We start from the raw sequence: 16,014 nt of genomic DNA, 5'->3' as shown, positions 1-16,014 counted from the left end.
CGTTCACGATACCTGGTTGGGCTGCCCGCGTATATTTCCTGACCTCTTTTGTTTTATTACTTTACATTTTATACATTATTCTGGTAAAAGATTGCCTTCTGTGACAATCTTTCAAACCTCTGTGCTCCCTTGAGGCTCTATTTGGACCCTGTGTTTTGGGCATTAAAGTCTAGAGGTAGGGTGTCCTGATTCTAGTTGGGATAGAAGGGTTGGATGTACGGTCAGGCTTCATGGCCCTAGAAATGGATATTTGTCAGAGGCACGCTCCAAACAGTGTCAAGAGGAACCTCCCAGAATGCCTTGTGCTGGCAAGATTTTTTGTCAATCCACGACGGAAAGGTAATTTTGTATTTTCTAGGTTTAATATTGTTTCTAACTTTAAAGCAAAATCCCTATAGGCTTCCAATACCTCGCTATGAACCAGCTACAAACTAACGCCATGTCTTTTTATATAAATGTCTTTGACTACTGCTGATGATGTATCTGGGTCTTCAAGGGGATGACATCACCACTACTTCTTAAACTCTAAGGGATTTAAGAGGCAAAAATGAGTGTTAGGGGTAAAAATGAGAGATGGGTTTGAGTCATGAAGGTCCTTCAGTACACCCCTTCATGAAGCATTGATTCAGGTGCGGTGTTTCATGTTGAATATAGACCCCCTATACTGCTGTTGTGAAAGTTATGTGAACATGCAGATCACTTGTTCTGATGAGGTAGTAGCCTATCACATGGACGATTTAAAAACCTGTGTTGAGTTATTTGGGCGTTTTAAAAAATATATAATTCTGATAAATACTGTCAAAAGTTTAGACAGCAAAAGGAACAGAAGGATACACTGCTTGGTACAGTTAAGAACAAAAAACAATCATAATTTAAACTTGATTTCATAAGAACCAGCAAGTTTGTATGTATCTGTGCTAATCTAAAGAAGTCAACCACTGAAAAAAGGGACTACATATATATTTGATTAATTGATTGATTGATGATAAAGTCACACAAAAGTTTAACCCATGCACCCTCTGTGTATTTGATACTAACAGACGTGTTGTATTTGATATTTAGTGAGTAAGAATGGGTTAGAGTGGGTAGATATCCTTATGTACGGACTGTTTGATTTATATTTTGCATGATATTAAATGTGGTTGTACTCTTAACCTAAAGAAGAAGGTCTTAACATTCATTTTCCTCAGGCTATAACTTCACACCTCACAGGTACTTCAAACCCTCAGCTTTAGTGGTCAGGAGGATTATTGCACGTTTTTATTTCCTGAGGCATTTCCTCGTACCGCATGTTGTAACCCGTTCAGAGTCGTTGCTCAGATGTTACAGTTTCATTTCACCGGCTGATAATCAGCCGTTTTCCTGCAGGTCGATACCATTCAGCCTTAGTGCAACGCTGCACTGTAACTGCTGGCTGCCTTTCATGAGCACATAAGGCTGAATGTGGCATTATGAGGCTTTTGTCCGATAAGTCGAGTGGCTCAGGTTATACAGTGAGCGTGAAGACTTTGAAGAATGAGGATTTGATGAACAGCATGACTGTTTCAGGCACTAGATTGAATTTCAGAGCATCAAAATGCATCATCACATGAGATGTGGGCTCTTATTTATGTTTTATGATTGCTTTTTTAATTGTAAATTCAAAAGTGTAAAATAACAACACAAAAAAAGTCCTGTAGTGTCGTAAGGAGAGTTTTGGAGATACAAAAAATGTGAACGTAATTCAAGCAGAAAAAAAGCACACAAAAGAAGAAGACACACAGACTTGTATTTTCTTTAATAATACTACAATGCAAATGTTAGACAATGCAAAACAATTGAAAAGTGTTAAAAGAATAGAAGGTATTCAGGGAACACAGAGAGAACAAATGAGACGATGTAAATCAGTGTGTGTTTATTTTCTGTATTAGTGAGAAGCAGAACATTTAACCCAGGTGTAACAGAGTTTACATCTATCAAACCCCCCTCAGGTCAAATAGTTAATTTAGGACATTTTCACGCAGCGCGTACACATAGGTTATGTGTCGCTTCAGGATGGAGCCCCTGCTGTGCTTGCCTATAGTAAGTTGGGCTGATGGTAGGGGGTATATGTATGTGTGTGTGTGTGTGTGTGTGTGTGTGTGTGTGTGTGTGTGTGTGTGTGTGTGTGTGTGTATTAGTGTGTGTACGTTGCCCTGAACCAATTAGTTCCTTCATGCGGGGGTGGGGGCGGCGGTTACAGCGGCATTCCGCAGGGTACGGCCCCTCAGCCCTGTGGGGTCTCGGCCAATAGCAATTAGCCCACCAACAAGAGCCCTAATTAGCCCTCTTGATTGGCTCGAAAACAGCACAACAGCAACAACAGCAGCAGCAAACACACAGAGACGACCAAGGTGACTCCTACTCCAGGCTTTAAAGCTGACTGTACTGTGATTAGTAAACAAGCATTGCGGTCTGTAATTGGTAAACAAGTAGTCGGGTTTGTTTTCAGTGTAGCTTTGAACCTGCTGCTATGTAAAGTATTTCTGTGAGGAGGTTTTCTATCTGCTTTTGTTGGATAATTCTGTATTATTACATCCTCTGTCAGCTACACACACAGAGAGAGCAAGTGAGCGCAGATAGATTAAAGAAATAAATGAGTAACTCTAGAAAGAGGAGGAAAAAAGGAGTGTTAACAGCAGAGTGAGCTGCAGCATGCTTCTATTATTTAATCACAGCAGCACCTGGTGGCTGCTGCTGTAATAGAATCTGTAATCTTTGCCAGGCACTCGGTTTATGATGCGCTCTTTTTCTGTGTCTTTCTTCACTAGTCTCCATGTGAAGCTGTCCCATGATGCAACATGCGTCCTCAGCACCTGCAGTGACAATGATGGCCACCCAGAGTGTTCCTCCACCATCGTACCAGGAGAGCCAACAGGTCAGACGCTTCAACAGAACACCTGTCAATGCTTACAGTTACACTCAGAATACAGCAGTGCATTCAAATGAACAACAAAGGCCCAGAAAAGCTGAATCTGTCTGTTTCTCACCATGACAGATTGTTTCCTGTTCATATACAGGACTTTCTGTTGTGCTAACTGTGGCGTCCATGCTCCCTTTAAGTGATGTCATTACTTTTGTGAACAAACCAGAAGTTTGAAAACATCTAACAGGCATGCAGGTGGCATCTTATAAAAAATCAAGACCCCCTCCCCCCACTTCTCTCTCACAAACACATATTTCTAACTATATATTGCTGCGATTTGGCTGAAGCCTTGTATGTCCAAGACTACAGCTTTTCAGGAAGTGAAAAAAAACAGTGTTTTTAACAAAAATAGCAAAACACTGAACGGGATTCAGTCAAAAGCTCTTTTTAACGCTTTTCATTGGTTGAAATGGTTTAATGCCCACTGATTTTTTTTTTTCACAAGTGCTATTTTTGGGCTTCTATGCCTTTGTTTGATAGCATAGCTGAAGCGAGACAAGAAATGTGGGGAGTAGAGAGTGGGGGAAAACATGCAGGAAATGATCATGGCCGGGAGTCGAACCGGCGACCTCTGCAATGAGGACTGTAGTCTCTGTATGTGGGGCGCTTAGACTGCTACACCACCAGTGCCACACCAGCCCAATCTTAAGTATAAAAGTGATATATACAGCAAGTTAAAGGTAGAATGATAAATTAACTGTAGTATTTGTGTAGTCTTTGGACAACGCATTCACATACTGATTGGAGAGAGTGCTATAAAAGTACCCATCAGTACTAACTATCCCCATCTACATGCAACCACACATCACTGCTTATGCTACAGAGCGTATGGATCCAGTGTCTTTCCTTTCCTTTGTAGACTGCAGGAGCTGAATTCAAACCTCCACACCTGCAGTTGACCAATGACCCACTCTACCACTGCGCCACCTTTAGGATAAGAGTAAGAGATTGGGCATTTAACAGACACGACCACCAGCCAGGTCAGTGCAAAAAGAAAAAGAAGCCTCACTGTGGCTGGACTCAGGCTTTGTCACACGCTGAAGACCACCCCGTGTGACGGAGGGGGAGCAGGTTCATCCGACCGCCTCAGCCTCCTCCTCGTCCACATCACCTCCGTCTACTTTCGCCCGGAGGATTAGTGCCGAGGGAGAGCTCCCGAGCTGCAGTCTGCGCGCTCGGCAAATGCAAATGAGAGCTAGTTAAGTGTGAAGAAGCTAATTTATTTCCCATTTGGTGCTGGGATTAAGACTTGAAGCTTCCTCCCATCCCACCCTGACTAGAGAAGAAAAAAGAGTGGGGGTGCAGTTGTTAGACTCATTTCCTGAGAGAGAACGAATGAGAGAGGAAAGTGGGGTAGAGGATGAAGAAGACAACAGACCGTCTTCATAACATCAGCCTACAGCACAAATAACATCAAAGCAGATAACAGATCCTGAATGTCTCCACGTCGGACCAATATCTCTGCAGCGATGCTTCTAAGTTAGAGAATATTCTGCAGTGTAAGAACACACTGTTTATTTCCTACAATTATAAATATTGAAAATGAATTTGTATGTGAGCATGCCTTGTTCAATTACTGAATCTATCCCATCATTCACTGTTTAACAGCTTCATTACAAGGCTGCTGACCTGTCAAGCAACAATGATTTACTCAAGCTACACCCTCATTGATAGTCTGTCAGCGTCACTCGCATGTTATTGCTTTGGAAGAGTGATTAAAAAATTACTCAGAGCTCACAGGCAGCTGCGTGTTCATGACATGAGACAGAAGAAGTCAATGCAATGATTCTGCATGATTGATAAACCTTTATTTGGGTCATGTCAGATTCATATGTAGCCTGCAATTAGGTTTTATGGATTTAAGTTACTGCTTTTCAGAAAAAGATAAGCTAGCACAAGGGCTCATTTAAAGTTAACTTTGTTTTATTTGTTGATATTTCTGGCACATTTAGGGTCTCTGTCCATAAAAGGTTTTTTTTTTAACCTGGGCAGTTCGGTTCTGTCGGTGCTCAGCATCCTAAGCACAAAACATCACAGCTTAAGCACAATTGAAAATAAATCAGCTTTTGGGACAGCGCAGTGCTCGTCAGTGTCAACTCTCCCTTATCGACCAGTCACAGTGGGGAAGGACTCCCCATATGAACACTGTCCACAACAATGATGGAGCTGAGACCTTGCACAGTCAATCTCATGTACATATATGGTTATTTTTGAGGCTACAGTTTCCAGGTGTGCTAATGACATTCCTTTACATTGTTTTCATCGTTTTTAATAATTTCAAACCTCCTCAAATAAAAAAAAAATAATTCAGAGTAATTAAAAATGGATTTAACGGCTGATAGAGAAGGAAACGGAAGCACTGTGAGATGACTTGTGTCACCCTGCAGCAGTAAGAGCAATTGAGAAACTGAGCCAATGGGTGCCTGCAATGCTAATAAAGCCATTAATGCTCCCAGCTCCCAAGTTTGAAATATTTAAAGGTACAGTGTGTAGTATTTAAAGGTACAGTGCAAAGTATTTAACGGTACAGTGTGTAGTATTTAAAGGAACAATATGTAGTATTTAACAGTATAGTCTGTGTTATATTTAAAGGCATAGTGTGTAATATTTAAAGGTACAATGTGTAGTATTTAACAGTACACTGTGTATAGTATTTAAAGGTACAATATGTCGTATTTAACAGTATAGTCTGTGTTATATTTAAAGGCATAGTGTGTAATATTTAAAGGTACAGTGTGTAGTATTTAAAGGTACAGTGTAAAGTATTTAACGGTACAGTGTGTAGTATTTAATAGTACAGTGTGTGTAGTATTTAAAGGCACAGTGTGTAATATTTAAAGATGCAGTCTGTATTATTTAGAGGTACAGTAGGTAGTATGTAAAGGCACAGTAAGTAGTAATTAAAACTGCAGTGAGTAGTATTCAACAGTGCAGTGTGTGTGTAATATTTAAAGGCACAGTGTGTAGTATTCAAAGTTAAGTTTTTTTCCTTGCAAATAATTTTCCACATCTTATCTGTTTTGTTTTACTTTTATTTTGTATGATAATATGCAGAACTAATGGCATTCCCATCAGCCTTATCTGTACAATGAGTGTTTTTTTCTCCCCCATATAATTTAGGATGTTTGCTCCTTAATGCGTGGTTGTGGTCTATTAGTGCATATGGCTTGAACCACTGTGATGTGATTGGTGAGGAGAACCAAATATGAACAAGTACAAGCCAATCTCAGCAAAATAGTATTGGATAAGCAGCATCTTTAAAAAAAAAAAAAAAGATAATAACTCACACAATGTGTATTGTGCTAATAATGGTAGCATGCTTAAATGCTCAAGTAAGATAGGGTATATGCTAAATAATCACATTTTGGTCACTGTGAGCTTGTTAGCAGGCTGAAGTTAGCATGTAGCTCATGGTACCATAGTGTCTAAATGCAGCCTCAAAGACAAACAGGCTGCAGACACTTAGCCACGTGTTCTGCAGGCCAAGACTTAAGTGTTCATGTCTCCAAACACACCCCACACCAATAAAGGAGTGTAAATGTCATTAAATTATGTCATTGTTTTGTCTCACCAGATGACGGGCACTACTCAGCAATCCACCAAGACCCCTCAGGTCCACATCCCAGCAGCCTCTGCAGCAGGAAATAACTCTGTCAGTGTGACCCTTGACCCCCAGGCCCAGCTTGAGTCTGACAAGAGGGCTGTTTACAGGTAGGTTCAGTCTCTCATGGGGAGTTCAGGTGTCTATGTTGGGCGGGTACTTCTGTCACAGTGGAAAAATGCACAAATTGTAACTTCTAAAAGAGCTATTTGTGACAGAAACAGTTTATTTCTTTACCTTCTCATAGAGAAATGTCAACCGTTCTGCCCCTGCACTTGCTCGTCCTTCAAAATAATGATTGTATTTTCTCTGTAGCACCATGCCAGCTTTAAGAAATTGTACTAAATTGACTTGATGTGCTGCTTGCCAAGGATGTGCTACAAACACTAGTGTTGTTTTTAATATTCCCTTAAACTCACCATGACATAAAAGCTTTTGAAATTTGTACTTGAAGGTTGTCTCCTTCAATTTCCACGTAGTGTGGTTTGTAAAGCAAAGAGCACCTTCAGTTAATGCTTCACTCATCAAAGGAGAGCAGAAGCACCCTGAATTCACTTCTCTTTGAGTTTCATAAATTGGCTTTAAAATATGCATTTGATATTCTGGCAGCAGTCCAGCTGTTTCTCTCCCTCTGTAAAGTGTAAACTGGGATACTTTCTTACCTTATGACTCTGATTATAGGCTGAGACAATGAATTCATGAATGATAAATTGTTTCCCAGTCACTTTTTGGATTATAAACTCTACAGAGGCTATAGAAGATGATTAGAACATATCTTTTTAATATCAAAAAGTGTTTATCAGGCAAATAGAGATGTTTTGTTTGAGGTTACAGACTTAAATTGTAAAAATAATTTATTTCTCTTTCACGCTAACAGTCATTTTCAAAGGTAAGCATCACTTTTCAAGTGGTTTAGACCTTATTTAACTACTTCTGCCACACTTAGAGGTGAAACTGTAGAAATGACCGACACCATGGAGGACACGTTTGGTCCAAAACTATGTCAACACTTCTAAATGACTTTGTTTAGTGACAACAAGTACAGAGATGTTCTTTAAATTCCTTGAAATACCGTGTTAGTCCACTTTAATGAGAGCTGATTTATGTGTACTGAGCTGCGAGAAAAACAACATGTGAAGCTAAAATTAAGCTGTTATCAGCTATTTGCCTTCATCTTCTTTGCCCCCCTTATTTTCGGGTGTTTTCAGTCTTGTTCCACATTTCATTATTTAATTCACTGCGTAGGCCTCGAAGGCATCACCCTGTTAGTGGTAGAAAACAAGGGGGAAAAAAACACTGCTGGAAATAAAAAAGTCGTACCAGTATAAAAAATGGGCACCTCACTCCCCTCTCAGCTTATCACTAGAATATTGATGCACCCCTATAATGAGCTTGTATTATCTATTTATGAGCTAAATTATTCAAAACACAGACATTTTTAATCGAGCTGGCTGATCTCCTGGTGCAGGCAGCAAACCGGCAGCTTACTATAAATTTGTAGTATGATGTGAGACTAGAGCTGCCCCTGCACCGTCTGGCACAGCCCGCCCTGTAACCATGACACTGCAGACTGAGTCAGGCATCTGTCCCTGCTCCCTGGGCCCTCCCAGCGGGTCTCCACTGCCGCTGTCTGAGGAGGTGCAAGCCCCTGTGAGGTGAGCTGTTGTAAAGTCCTCAGCAGCTCCTGCAAGATACACGACTGCCTTTGATGTGAGCAGCCATGTTTGGAGCAGCTCAGGGTGCTGGTGGTGGGGGAGGGTCTGTTTCAGCCCAAAACAGCAGAGGTTTTGGGTCTGCACATTCCTGCTCGTTTTCCCTTAAATCACACACACAGTAAAAAAAACAAGTCACTGTCACAGCTTGACACAATATTATATTAGTTATTAAATACCTTATTATTTATACCTTCATGTTGTTGTAGCCTCAGTTTTTAGCGCTCCTATCCTCTCAATATGTTGCATGAGTGATAAACATGCTGATTTACTTTATTAGCTGCTTACCTGGAGTGCTTCTATAAGAGCTAGGGCGTTTGTATCCATTAAAAGTGCAGACCAGTGTATTGTTTGTAACGATGTGTGGTGATAAAGGTGCCAGAAGAGAAGCTGCAACAAGAGGACTGTGCACATGCAGACACATACATGCACAATCTGTGACTTCTAGTGGTTTCTGGTAATATCTACGTTGGCTATTCGGCACACATCAATTTAGGAGAGCACATGTTCAAATACAAAAATGCACTGACTAAAGTGTTTCGAGGAAACGCAGTAAACTGGTGAATATGCATACATGCCAAAATATGTGACTCATGAAGTTATTCATGTTGGCTATCAGCCATCAGTGGTGTCACAAAATTATTATATAATATATTTCTGCCGGAAGTAGACATTGTCAGACTTTTCAGATATCTGGTGTTAACAACGTGTTAGCCTTTTGCTTTGATTTATAGCCTGTCATTTCAGCATACACTGTTTACACAGTTGTGCCAGCTAAGTGAGGAGCAGGAATTGAAACTCATATTTAAAATGTGTTTTTTGTCTCTCGGTGTTACAGACATGGTGACAACTTGAAAAAACCTCTAATGTTTTATCAAGCTAGCTGGATTTAGCTATAGAAGCCTGTGTTCTGTGTGCATGTGGTTTCTCTATTCACAGTTAATTAAAGGATAAAAAGAATCGAATCATTTGTTGTATTAAGAATTTACATTTTCTTTTCATCTACTGAACCAAAAGTATTGTCCATCTGAATGTTTACAGTTTATACAGTTAAGTTCTTTGCATGCATCATTCCTGTACAGCTGCACAGCTCTTCCTCTACAACCCTGTACATATTTGTAATGCATTATGTTTTTTTAAATATATTTTGTATACTTTTTATGTAAAACATTAATCCTCCTTTTTTTTAAGATTCTATTGCATTGTCCATTGTTTTTTGTTTTTGTTTTTTGTACCAAAAACATTGAGGAAAATTCCTTGTCTGTGATTCTGACGTGATACAGATATGATTATGGGAGAAATGGTCAGCTTGGCTCCTTGAGGAATGTTTTTATCCAAAACAACCAAAGCTAACACATGAATTAGCATAAATTGTGTTTGTGTTGGCTTCACCTATAGAGACAAGTGAGTTAACTTTTGCGGCAGAGGAAGTCAAATATCAGCCTGTCCATTTATTTATTTTTTTATACTCTTTATTTAATTGTTTTCACACAAAAAAAACAACAAGAAAAAAAAAAAGACAAAACAAAGACGTGGCAGCATGTCAGCATTGGACGAGTTTTCTTATATATATATATATATAAGACTATCTTCTGTAAACAGCTCATCTTTAACTCATCCTTGAGTATAGAATTTGATACCTAATGCAGAAACACACTAAACAAAAAAATCTGCAACGTCAACAAGAATAAACAGAGAGAAAAAAGAAAAAAAGAAATAAAAATAAAGGGAAAGTAAAACCACAAAAGCAAATTTAATCAAATTTTATTTAGGCCTGGATATGTATTTATTATATATATATACCCCAAATATCATTCTGTCCAAGTGTCACATCCAACAAACCCATTAGTCAATAACTTAACTGACTTAAGCTTATGTTTTCTTTGTTGCCGTTTAAATCAGTGCATGAGTTTTTTATAAATTAACTGTGGCTCATGATGAAAACAAAAACATCTCAAACATAATAACCTTGTTTTTTGTTCATTTATTAATGCATTAATTCAGTGCACAGTGCCCAAATACTGTAAGTTAACAACCCATATTTTTATTTTAGTTAGATGTTATAAGTGGCTGTCGAATTCCTGAAGTTTGATTCCATTGCATTTATATATGTTACGTCACCGAAGGAGGCGTTAGTCTAACACGTATGATGAGATATAAACATCATTTCTTCTGAGGCAACATTACGGGAGCCGGTAAAGTTACCAATAAAGGTGCAAGCCGCTGTTTACTTGGACACCCTGCCTCTGAAATCTGCAGTCTGCTGATGCACCAGGTCCATGTAGTACTGCTGTAACTCTCTATTTTGAATGACCAGATGTAATGGTCAAATACTGAAGTCCAAACAGGTCAGAATCTACACAACAACTATGAAACTATCTGTCTCTAATTTCTGTTCATGGTTAACATGGACAAAATGCTGTATTGTTCTTTCTATATTATACATTGTTGACACCTCTCTACAAGCTCCATTCAATGTTGAGACTTGGTTTCTATTTCTTAAAATCTATATTCATTAACTTTTTTCCCGAATTACATGTGATGATGATAACATGTAACTATGAGACTCTAATCAGGATAGGGACATGGTTTACTTTGAAACATTCTCCCTGTAGAATTTGCTACCTTGTGGCTCAGGTTTCATCACTGATGTAGCAGGTTGGGAGGACCACATGGATGTGTAAGATCATCTCTGCAACATAACATCCACTATTATGACTTTTGTCTTAAGTACAGGAAAATAGCACTCATAAAATAGTGCAGATTATCTGTACACTTTGGCCTTAACTACAACCATTCAAAGCTACAGCTGCGTAAACATGAGGGAAGCAGACGACACAACTTAACTTTAATTTTTTTCAGTCCTTCTTTTCAGAACATTAATTGGTGGACAGTCATTCACACAGGTAGCCTGTGACAAGGATGAAAACTAATGATATTTTCTCTGTAATTACATTTTATTTGAGTTCTTTTAGTTTGCATCAAATACACTTTTTTACAAAGCCTATTTTTTATTTGGATTTCAAAAGATGATTACCTTGGTTTCTGCTATCAAAAGTTGGGAAAGCTATCAAAATAACCGTTCTGTACATCCTACTTTTTTGGCACCCTTTTTTGGCACCCTTCTGTGGGGGAACCAAGCGTAACAGTCTGACCCTAAATGGTGAAGCTAGACAAACTGTAAACCATTGATTGAGAGAGAGGCTGAGGGAGGAGAAATTATACTGGACTCTATCTCTCCTAACCTGATGTTATTTGATCACTAAGTTTAGTACCTTGATGAATTATGACTCAGTTCTCTGTTCATTTTAGGGAATGTTTTCAGGTGGTATACAGTACTTGTATCGGGTTGGTCTTCAGGAAACGATCATGTTAAAAAAATAGATGCTTAACACAGACACCAGCTGAGCAGAGAGAGTAGGATAGAGATAGATGTAAAGGGAGAAGGAGATCACACAAGAATACATATTTCCTGTAACCTGAAAATATTTAAAAATCAACACAGCTTAACATGTTTCCACTGTGTATTTTTTCAACAAAAGTTCACCATATGCTTTAATAGAGTTATGCAAGGTATTTCATTTACCAAACAATTGTCCAGAACACAACTTCAAAATTAATTCAGTGTGTGAAAACAAGGGGAGTGTCTCCACAGAAACACAAGAAGATTGGGCTTTATCTTTATAAAGCTTCATAGGAGTGCTTTCAAGTTGTATATTTGTCATGCTTTTGACATATATACAGCTGATATAAAGCCAACAGAGACCATATCTGTATCATTTTTTTGTGTTTTTTGGCAGAGATCCTGGGCAGCTTATGGTAAAAACCGCCCTACTATTCTCTAGATTTTCAGTAAGCTGTGGAAATGCAAGCAAGATAACAAACCCTACTGATCTAAACCAGACCACCTAATGGAAATGCACTATAACCATATATCCACAGACTCCCACATATGCTTTATGTTGGGATGGATGTTATATAATGAGGGCGCTTCTCTTTGCTGCCCAACTGACATTCACTTCCTGTCTGATCTCTGCCCAGCTATTCTGCTGTTGTTATCTGTCTCTGTGCACGGGTGAGGTAACATCTCTTGGAGTTTCTTAACATCTTTCCTCATAAAGTCCGTCCATTTTCTAAAGTTTTCTTCTTCAAGTTGTTTGTTATGGTTTGCTGTGGTTTGCTGGTCTGGCTTGAACCATTGGGTACGCTGCTCAACACTGCCCCCACAAGTTCTGGTGGTACTGCCATGTTTGTTCTGTATCTGTAAGCTTCCAGAAGCACGCAAAAATATGGATGGACAGATCCTGCCTCGTTTCCACCTATTGGACTGCAATATTTAAGAGGAGGGGAGTTTGGTAGGCTGGTGGTATATCACAGAGATTTTCAACGAATTAATGGACTTCCGGTTGACGTCTGTCAATATCCTTATCAGACCATAGATCATAAATTGAGCCCATGAATTCCCAAAGTGGGGGGTCACAAGATACAAATGGGGGGTCTCGAGATGTCTTCCAGATTTTTTTTTAAAGTTATCTAGAAGTTGTACATTTTACCCCTTATTTGGTGTCGCGGGCTGAAAAGTTTTGGAACCCCTTGTGTAGAACAAGCAACTAATTCACTAATCAAAGCATGCTGGAGATCCATATGACGCAGAGACCAGGGGGTCATCTTTTAAGAGCTCTTCTCCCTCATTGTATCATCAACATCAATTTAAGACAATATATTTGTCACACTCATCCTGAAAGGGAGGAAGATTGAGCAGATTGAAGTCATCTGAGGACAAACACTTCAGTTAATTCAAAGAGCTGACTAAAATAACTAGATTGTAAAATAACCAATCAGAAACCAGAATGGAGAGGTGGACCTGTGATGAAACAATTCTCATGAAAGTTATTAATGTGTGCAATTAATTTCAACAAAGTAATCTCAAAGCCTGTGCTTTTATCTCTTATCAGTGCTATAACTTGGTTTAACTTTTTCAACCATTGAATCATTAGCACTTCTGCTAAACCTTAAAGAGTACCAGAGATTATACAGGAATGATGAGAGGAGAAATAAGATGTTAATAGGAGTTACTTACCTGTTAAATGATGCCATGGAGAATATGGAGGAAGTTGAGTGTGTATGTAAATGTGTATGACGGCCAATTAAAATGTCACAATCAGCAGAGTTAGAGTCAGAGAGCTCAGGGAGTAACAGGAGCGAGAATCAGCAGCAGGAGCTGTTAGAATGTGATTATTTGTAGCTCTTAAGAGAAATCCATGCTGCTCTGTATTCAGAGGAGGCTCAGCACATTCAGGTTTTGGTTTATTTTTTTTGCATATGCATGGAGTTAATTGTTAAACGCACATTGTTACCTTGTTAAAAACACAATTAAATCTGACTTCAGGAGTCACGTCTCCCACAGTGAGTCAAATTATGCAAAAAGACATAAATAGTGCTCTCTCTGTTTTAATTCTGATGTGAGGGTGTTCTTGCTTTTACACTGAGCTTGTACGAGGCTGGAGACTTAAAAAAAAAGAGAGAAGAATCAACAGCTCCGGCACTTTTCTTTAATTATTTCTCTCAGGAAGTCTGTGTGGGCTTTAATGTGCCTTTTCACTAATTGCTGGAATGCTAACTTTACGAGGAGATGTGTGGTTTCCTCTCTCTCTCTCTGTTTCTCTGCACACTCTGTTATTAGCAGAGAGTAAATGTGTGATAGGGTAATTAGACTAATGAGTTGTGGCATTTACTATAAAGATCCTTCTGGATTCTCTGCATCTTATTAAAAAGCTGGTAGGCTTTTGTTTTTCAGGTTGTGGATGTTTGCATATGAGGGGAGCTGATTCTGCTCAGAGATGGAAACGAGCTTTTAATTAAATGAAGAATCATAACAGGGTTTGTCTTCTTCAACACGAATGTCCTTATGATTTGTAGAAACTGGTTATGGAAGAGAAGCCGTGTTTACCAGAACACACTGTTTTAAGGTCATACTGTAGGAGTGTTTGAGTTAACAAATACAAGGAGAGTCCTCTGAGATTCAGTTTGAAACTGAAGTAGGATTTTTAAGAAATGCTCAAAACTTGATTTAATCAACAATTCATTTTATTCTTTTAAACAAGCAACATATCACGCCAAAAACTCCCTATTCATGTATGTTGTGTTTTAAGGGAGCAACTTATCTGTCAGCTATGCATCAGAGGAGCCGTTTGCCCTCATTCTGACCATGGTAAGGCAGAGGATTGTGTATGTGGTGCATCAGGAAATGCTGTCAAGCACTCTAAACTGTCCAAATATAGAGGACACTTTCACCAACATTATGTTTGTGTACGTATGTATGGCGTGTACAGGGTCTGCATTGGTTCATAGCCTACAGTCTCCCTCTCAGTTAGCTTCATCCGGCTTCTCAACAAAGAGGCGGAGTCAAACTAGATGCACTCACTATGGACCCACTAAGTATACCTCATACAACCACACTTCAAAAACACAACTATCGCTATAAAACCCCTGTTAACAAAAGCTTGAGTGATATCTTTAGAACTGAAGACACAAACACAAACCCTGCTGTAGGAAGACAGTATGTCCTTGAAGTTTTGACATACAGGTTTTAGTCGCAGAGAAGAAAAATGTAACTAACAGCTAGAGAAGGCTGAAGAAGTATGGGTCATGATACAAAAGGATTTGAAAAAGATGTCTATGGAACAAATCTTGATTTTATAGAAGAACTATGTTTACTGGTAATAATGTGAAACACCAGATCACTCTAAATTGGCTGTAGGTGTGAGTGTGGGTGTGAATGGTTGTCTGTCTCTCTGTGTTAGCCCTGTGATAGGTTGGCAACCTGTCCAGGGTGAACCCTGCCTTCCGCCTGAAGCCAGCTGGGATAGGCTCCAGCCCCCGTGACCCCTAACGGGATAAGCAGTCAAGATAATGGATGGAATAATGTGAAACAAACACATTGAAGATAGGATCTCAGTGTGTCAGGTCCCCCAGCAGTCTAAGCCTATAACTAAGAGCTGGTCCAAGCCTGAGCCAGCTCTAACTATAAGCTTTATCAAAAAGGAAAATTTTAAGCCTTCTCTTAAAAGTAGAGAGGGTGTCTGCCTCCCGGACCCTGACTGATGATTCCATGATTCCAAAGGAGAGGCGCCTGATAACTGAAGGCACTACCTCCCATACTACTTTTAGAGACTTTAAGTACTTTTAAGCAGGCCTGCATTGATAACCATTAACCATCACTGTGTCTTTCCATCTTTCATCCCTCTGGCATCGTGGCGGTGAGTGACGGCTGACCTCAGTCATGAGGGTACACTCACTTTACAGATCAGTGGTGCTGTCCATGGAAACAAATATAATCAATTTATTGATAAACCCTGAATATAATACAATCACACTTTTTCAGAAGTATTTTGAGGAAACTAAACATCTCGTGTTTGGGTTGATGCAGATTTTAGAGCATGTTAAATTACCGAAACAAATGATTAATCTTTTGAATTTCCTGATCTTATGAAGATGGAACATTTATTCCAGAAGCACTGGATGCAACTCTTTTTGTTCTTTTGGAAATTTTTCATGTGGATATAATTCCTTAAAGCAACAGAGAAATTAAAAAACAATGTGAATGTAAACAAAGCATCCAATCACTCAGTGATGAGGACATGGTGCTTTAACTCAGTTATTTCAAAATTATCCCAAATATCTGTCGACTGTTGATGAAGCCTTACATGACAGTGATATAAAAGACACAATTTGTTCTTTAGATTTATTGCATGTTA

The 16,014-nt window shown here is 39.1% G+C and overlaps 1 protein-coding gene across 4 annotated transcripts in view; it reads left to right on the top strand.

The window, feature by feature from the left end:
• The window catches only part of pknox2 (pbx/knotted 1 homeobox 2), a 119,185-nt gene that overhangs the window by 72,038 nt on the left and 31,133 nt on the right, over window positions 1-16,014 (top strand). For all 4 annotated transcript variants that reach the window (XM_034682796.1, XM_034682793.1, XM_034682794.1 and 1 more), the window contains 2 exons: window positions 2,790-2,896; window positions 6,519-6,655. In XM_034682796.1, the coding sequence (XP_034538687.1) occupies window positions 2,810-2,896; window positions 6,519-6,655 (224 nt within the window). In that variant the 5' untranslated portion in view covers window positions 2,790-2,809. The remainder of the gene's footprint in view (window positions 1-2,789; window positions 2,897-6,518; window positions 6,656-16,014) is intronic.

Source organism: Notolabrus celidotus, chromosome 5 (assembly GCF_009762535.1).
Source record: "Notolabrus celidotus isolate fNotCel1 chromosome 5, fNotCel1.pri, whole genome shotgun sequence".
NCBI lineage: Eukaryota > Metazoa > Chordata > Actinopteri > Labriformes > Labridae > Notolabrus > Notolabrus celidotus.
This window is presented reverse-complemented; position numbering and strand designations above follow the sequence as displayed.